Source organism: Danio aesculapii, chromosome 9 (genome assembly GCF_903798145.1).
Source record: "Danio aesculapii chromosome 9, fDanAes4.1, whole genome shotgun sequence".
In the NCBI taxonomy this organism is placed as follows: domain Eukaryota; kingdom Metazoa; phylum Chordata; class Actinopteri; order Cypriniformes; family Danionidae; genus Danio; species Danio aesculapii.
The window spans coordinates 50,508,408-50,515,907 of NC_079443.1; the positions used below are offsets into that span (position 1 = coordinate 50,508,408).

General features: G+C 38.0%; 1 protein-coding gene and 1 long non-coding RNA gene across 2 annotated transcripts in view; one reads left to right on the plus strand and one right to left on the minus strand.

Moving 5' to 3' along the window:
- The window catches only part of ifih1 (interferon induced with helicase C domain 1), a 71,335-nt gene that overhangs the window by 49,277 nt on the left and 14,558 nt on the right, over positions 1 to 7,500 (plus strand). The window contains 1 exon segment of the mRNA XM_056465936.1: positions 3,557 to 3,680. Coding sequence (XP_056321911.1) covers positions 3,557 to 3,680 — 124 coding nt within the window.
- The window catches only part of LOC130235364 (uncharacterized), a 34,060-nt gene that overhangs the window by 12,383 nt on the left and 14,177 nt on the right, over positions 1 to 7,500 (minus strand). Inside the window, exon 2 of the long non-coding RNA XR_008838388.1 lies at positions 3,695 to 3,745. This is a non-coding gene — a long non-coding RNA (uncharacterized LOC130235364). The remainder of the gene's footprint in view (positions 1 to 3,694; positions 3,746 to 7,500) is intronic.

Consider the following 7,500-nt stretch of genomic DNA (forward strand, 5'->3'; position numbering starts at 1 on the left):
TTTAATGATTGCCAGTTTCAAGAAATAAATTGTTTAACGCAGGGGTGTCCAAACTCTGTCCTGGGGGGCCTGTGTCCTGCTGAGTTTAGCTCTAACTAGCTTTAACACACCTGCTAGAAAGTTTCTGGTATCTCTAGTAAGAGCTTGATTAGCTGGTTCAGGTGTTTGATTAGGTTTGGAGCCAAACTCTCCAGGACACCGCCCCACCAGGACTGAGTTTGAACACCCCTGGTATAACAGTTAGTATTACTGCTTAATACTACCAGTTTACTCAAAACCAACACACTTTATACTTAAAACCAGTTAGGTTATGTTGTTGGAATCTGCTAAAATTACTTCAGTCTGTCAAGGGTTAGAGCAAAGCAAAAAAAAAAACTTATAAAAACAATCCTGCAGGATGACACCTGTTACACAGAGTGAACGTGTTAGAGACTCAACATTCTCAACTGTCAGTTTTACACCCCTTAGTGCAGTGTTTCCCAACCCTGTTCCTGAAGGCACACCAACAGTCCACATTTTCAACCTCTCCCTAATCAAAAACCTGAATCATCTCATCATAACATCAGAAGAGACTCCAAAACCTGAAATTGATGGGTCAGATAACGGAGACATCCAAAATATGTACTGTTGGTGTGCCTCCAGGAACAGGGTTGGGAAACACTACCTTAGTGCATGTACGCTCACATTTGTGCCAAACTTTAGGAAAGATACATTTCTTGTGGGCAAATATAAAAGAAATCATCTTGTTGTGGGTTTCTAACTCCTGACTAGGAGTGCTACAGTGTGTCTAACTTTGGCCTTGGACAGTACTAGGGATGCACCAATCCCGATACTTGGATCGGATATTGGTTCAATGCCGCATATTTTTGCTGGATCGTGTATTGGCCAGCTGGTACCGATCCAAATCCAATCCTGCGTTATATTCTGTGTAATTTATAAACCAACAAAGCCATGAAAGTAGCCTACTATAAGGCACTAAAAGTTGTCATGTAGGCTTACTATATCCCAGAATTTTTCTGAAGCCATTCTATAGTTTAATGTGAAGTACAGATGAATATTCAAGAGCTTAAATTCATGTTGAGTTCAGCGCTTCCCTGTCAATTATTCTCCATTCATTCACAATTCAAACTGTGTGTCGTGTTCATGACAGCTCAAAACTTTCTCCAAGACTATTTGTCCTGTTAGTTTAAATAATCAGTGGAGAAATGCATTTAGTTTTGTATTAAATGGGTTCACTTTGACCTGCAACATGGAGTTCATTGCCGTTTCTAAAATATGTTGCGCTGTGTCTGTTAGATCAGCAGATCGCATTCGCAACACTGCAGTAGAGAGGTATTACCTGCACTTCACACAGAAATTAGGCCTACCTGAAATGTTAAATTAGAAAAGGCTCAATAATACCTTGGTCTATAAAGACCAATCAAGTGCTGCGAATAGTTTGTAAAGCCTGGCTCATTGTGGTCAAAGTAGTTGATTAAATTGATAAAAGTGAAACTGACAGGCGCAATATGGCTTGTCATTATCATTTAGCCTATATAGGCTACTCTAAAACTGTGAAAATTTCACTTTAATTTTATTTATATCAATGTTTTATTGAACAGAGCAGTTTGTGTTTTGGCGCTGAAGCATTTAAGCGGACCTTGTTTTGAACTTTCTCCCTCTCACTCACGGCCAGATTTGGCGAGGGATTATATTAATAAGCAAAACTGGCCTCAGACAGTTTAGTCTGCGTCAAACCTGCAGGAAAATATCAGGCTTTGCTAAAAGGCTGATTATTTTACCAACGATTAGGGTCAATAGTTGTAGCCTATTAGAGGTTTCAAAGAAAAATCTTAATATTAAAAAAGCAAACATAAGCTGAAGCACAACAGATCAATTTCCTAACGAATACTCAAATTATTTTATAGCAAGCGTCATGTTTCAGTTAGATTGTGCCATCTGTCATATACAGTAGGCGTCTGTTATTTTTACTAAAGAAGATGTATTATTTCATAGTCACCTGGAGCCTCATGTATCAACGCTGCGTACGCACAAAAACTTTGCGTACGCCAGATTTTACATTCACGTTTGGATTTACTAATGATGAAATGAACGTGAGAATGTGAGTTGGTCCGTGCCAAATTCATGTCTGGCGTACGTGCATTTCTTGTGTGTTTGTTTTATTTACATTGGCGACTCCTAGAGGCAATTATGTTAAATTGCACACTACAAAGTATCTTTGAGTACAATGGCAGCTGTTTAGGACGGGGCATCATCTGCATGTCTAGCAGGTATATAAGGTTTCCATGCAGTTGACCAGACAAACAATAAAGCTTAATTTGCAGCGATCGCCTGTTTTCCCTATGTAATCGAAGCGAACGACTGCAGGCACATTGCTATAAAGGCGCCATCTGAAGATGAATTTGCATACGTGAATCTGAAACATTTCCATTCAATAAATGTGCAAATATGTGATGCTCAAATGCGCTTAACATAATACACACACTTATTAATGATTCCTACTTGTCTTCCTTGTGATTAAGAATAGGCAGAATCAGATATGTAGTGGGGGATTCGAACCGGGTTCATGATCCATCGTGTCAAAACATGTTGCCATGCGCTTTACGAGCTACGCCACCCACGCTGCTGTTTGCCACTCTAGTTATGTTGTCTCTGTCAATCAAACGGTGATGGGCGGGAATCACTCAACTAGCTCATTCCAACGAGGTGTGCTATTTACTTAGCCTAATTAGACACTACAACATTTTACACCTTTACATCGGACCATTTCTTTTTTAATTCCTTCACAGTGTCAAATCAAATCAAATCAAAACAGTGTGATGTTCAGACCCCACTGCGTTAACCAGCTAAACTCTCCGACTCAAATTTTTTCTTTTGTTATTAATTCTGGAGGACAAACTTGCAAATAACACCGTTTTTCTCCGGTCTACCTCAGAAAGGAGCACCTCCAATCCACATTCTGTTCAAAGTTTCTCTTTTTGCTTGCTTTTGACATTGCGTTTTCATTTGGTTTTGCCAAAGTGGAGTCATTACCATATTTATTAGGAGGAGGAGGCTTAGTGGAGGGAGGGGTTTAGTGCACGTGCGCTCAGTTTTACATTAATTCGGATGTACAAAGAGAATAAGCATAGGATTTCGCGTACAGCTTTGTGCGTACGCAATGTTTTAGTATGAATTTAACGCAAGTCTTCGTCCATTGAGGCCACAGGACTATAGAAACTGTATTATGCTTTAAAAAAAAAAAAAAAAAAAACAGCACAGTATCGGGATCAGATCGGTATCGGTCAATACTCAGAATTTTGGTATCGAGATCGGATCCAAAAAAAATTGTATCGGTCCATCCCTAGACAGTACATTCTGATTCTGTCTACATTTTACAAAATATGTCAAGATGTTCACTAAATCTTTCCATCACTGTTATTTCTAAAAACATCTGTGTGTACAAAGTTATCAATAGAAAGACCTACCCATCAATGAAATGTAAAACATATACTGTTGATGTTGCTAGTACATTCACGTGTTTTACTTGAAATATTTTATCTGTGGCATGCTTAAGGACCCGTTTGGAGACGTGATCAAGAAGATCATGGATGAAATCCACACACATGCTGATTTGCAGCCCCTTTGCGAGCCCGGCACACAGAACTATGAACAGTGGGTCGTGCAGAAAGAGCAGAACGGTGAGTTTACTGACCTTTCAAAAAGACACTCTGGATATATGGAGGTTTACTGGCTCACTGAAAACCTAAAAATATATCAGGAAAAATATATTAGCAAATTAGATCCTCAAATAGATAGACAAGGTGAAGTGGATCAAAAGATCTTCAAATAGCTAGACAAAGTGAAGTAGACCAAAAAAAAAAAAAACTCAAATAGCTAGACAAAGTGAAGTAGATAAAATATCTTCAAATACCTAGACATTAAAATGAAGCAGACCAAAAGATCCTCAAATAGCTAGACATCAAAGTGAAGTAGACCAATAGATTCTCAAAAGCTAGACTAATTGGGATCTACCAGTCTGGAAAAGGTTATAAAGCCATTTCTAAAACTTTGGGACTCCAGCGAACTAGATAAAATTAAGTAGACCAAAAGATCCTCAAATAGCCAGTCGGGAAAGTAAAGTAGACTAAAAGATCTTGAAATAGCTAGACAAAGTGAAGTAGATAAAAAAAAAAAATCCTTAAATGACTCAACATTAAAGTGAAGTAGACCAAAAGATCCTCAAACAGCTAGACTAATTCGGATCTACTGGTCTGGAAAAGGTTATAAAGCCATTTCTAAAGCTTTGGGACTACAGCAAACTAGACATCAAAGTGAAGTAGACCAAAAGATCCTCAAATAGCTAGACAAAGTGAAGTAGACCAAAAGATCCTCAAATAGCTAGACAAAGTGAAGTAGACCAAAAGATCCTCTGTCTTTTGACTGTCTTTGACCGTCTTTGACTGTCTAGCTATTTGAGGATCTTTTGGTCTATTTCACTTTGTCTAGCTATTTGAATATCTTTTGATCCATTTCACTTTGTCTAGCTATTTGAGGATCTTTTGGTCTGCTCCAAAAGTGAAGTAGACCAAAAGATCCTCAAATAGCTAGACAAAGTGAAGTGGATCAAAAGATCTTCAAATAGCTAGACATTAAACTGAAGTGGACCAAAAGATCCTCAAATAGCTAGTCGTGAAAGTGAAGTAGACCAAAAGATCCCTAAATAGCTAGACTAAGTGTAGTAGACCAAAAGATCTTCAAATACCTAAGTGAAGTAGACCAAAAGATCCTCAAATAAGCTAGACAAAGTGAAGTAGACCAAAACATCCTCAATTAGCTAGACAAAGTAGATAAAAAAAAATCTTCAAATACCTAGACATAAAAGTGAAGCAGACCAAAATATCCTCAATTAGCTAGACAAAGTGAAGTAGACCAATAGATTCTTAAAAGCTAGACTATTTGGGATCTACCTGTCTGGAAAAGGTTATAAAGCCATTTCTAAAGCTTTGGGACTCCAGCGAACTTTACAAAGTGAAGTAGACCAAAAGATCCTCAAATAGCTAGACATCAAAGTGAGACCTCAAACCAACAACCTTCTTGATTTGAGGAGACAGCTCTACTCATTGCACCACCACGTCACCATCTTGAGATGTGTATGCTAATTTGTAACTGTATAAATGTATTATTTCAAACAGCTGATAACTGAAATCTCCAGAAAGCACTGGTAAAGATCAGTTAACCACAAACTGCTTATTTCCTTCAAATCAGTGCTACACAAGTCGTTTTTGGCAAAGCTGTTACCAAAATGCGGTTATTCTTTGCGCGTCCTTTATTTCCTGCCTCCTTCGCAGAAACCATGACTTGACCACCATTTAAACATCATTTTGTGGAAGTCATGATAAGAATGTCCTATACAGTCATGCACTCATGCAAAATGTGTCATAATAAGCCGCAGAAATAACAGAGTCTCTTTCCTGTTTTTAAAGTAAGCGCCTGTTATTTTACTGTGAATTCCAGCAGAGTTTGAGCTGTGTTCAGACATTCAGCATAACAGATATAGCAGTCATATACAAACTGTAATTAGAAAATACAAACATATACAGTGCTCACCATATGAGTACACCACTCACACATTTCTCTTTTATTTAATATTTTCTATAGGATGCTTTACAATATTATATAAGTGAATAAACATTGAATCTAACAAAATAACTTACGATAATGATCCAAAAAAATCTTTTTCCCCCTTTTAGTTGAAGTTTAAAAAAAATAAAATAAAAATAAAATAAAAAAAGAATAGTTTGTGGTTTAATTTTTTTTTACATTTCAATGTAAATATAAATGCAAAGTACAAATAAACATTTAACAAAATATAAAATTTTAGCAACTATTTAATTTCAAATTCAGATTTTTTTAATGGTTTTTGACTATAATATATAACCTCAAATCAGAAAAAGTTGGCACAGCCTAGAGCAGTGTTTCCCAACCCTGTTCCTGGAGGCACACCAACAGTTCATGTTTTGGATGTCTCCCTCATCTGACTCGATTAACTTTAGGTTTTGAGTCTCTTCTAATGCAGTTTCTCAACCCTGTTCCTGAAGGCACGCCAACAGTACACATTTCCATCCTCTCCCTAATCAAACACACCTGAAACAACTCATCAGAACATTAGAAGAGACTCCAAAACCTGAAGTCAATGGGTCAGGATGAGGGAGACATCCAAAACATGAACTGTTGGTGTGCCTCCAGGAACAGGGTTGGGAAACACTGGCCTAGAGAATGCAAATAAAAATGTAGGGATTTCTAAATTTACTTGCATTTCATTGTAGACAATACAACAGCACATTATATTTAATGTGTTCCTCGTGATTTTTTATTTTTTTCTAAATAAACATGTACTCCAATTTTGGTTCTTACAAAACATTACTAACAAAGTTGGAACAGTAAAGCATTTACCACTTTGTAATGTTTCCATTCCTTTTCACAACACTTAAAAGACGTTTAGGGACTGAAGACACTAAGTGAGGAAGTGTTTCTGGTGTGATTTTGTCCTATTCTTCCTGCAAACAAGTCTTAAGGTAGGCAACAGTTTTCGCTGTTGCATTTTGCGCTTCAAAATGTGCCACACATTCTCTATTGGAGACAGGTTGGGACTGCAGGCAGGCCAGTCAAGTACATGAAAGTTTTGCATTGTCTTGTTGAAATATGCATGGGGGTCCCTGGAAAACAAGGCAGCATATCATGCTCCAAAAGCTCTATGTACTTATCAGCATTAATGGTGCATCACAGAAGTGCAAGCGACCTTTGCCGAGAGCACGAACACAATGCTATATTCAATTGAATTCACATTTATTTGTATAGCGCTTTTACAATGTAGATTGTGTCAAAGCAGCTTCACATAGAAGATCATAGTAAACTGTAATAGTTTAGTTCAGTTTTTAGTGTTTAAGTTCAGTTCAGTTTAGCTCAGTTCAGTGTGGTTTAAAAATCCCTAATGAGAGTCCAAACACTGAAGAGCAAATCCAACGATGCGCAGCTCTACAGATCCCGAACCATGCAAGCCAGTGGCGACAGCGGAGAGGGGAAAAAAACTTCACTAATTGACGAAGTGAAGAAAAAAAAACCTTAAGAGAAACCAGACTCAGTGGGGCACGACCATTTTAATTTCTCCGCTGGCCAAACGTCTTATGCAGAGCTGCAGTCTCAGCGGCAGAGGCTGGAAGCTGGCCTCAGCGAAGACTCGTCTGTCCCTGATATAAGATATACCATGACAGACCCTGGATTTTGGACTTGTTGCTGGTAACAGCCTGGATGATCTTTTTCATCTTTGGTCTGGTGCACACAACGTCCATTTCTCCCAAAAAATACCTGAAATACTGATTCATCTGACCACAGTACATGTTTCCACTGTGTGATGGTCCATCCCAGATGCCTCAGAGCCCAGAGAAGTTAACTGCATTTCCTGACACTGTTACATAGGGCTTCCTTTTGCACAGTACAGTTTTCATTGGCATTTGTGAA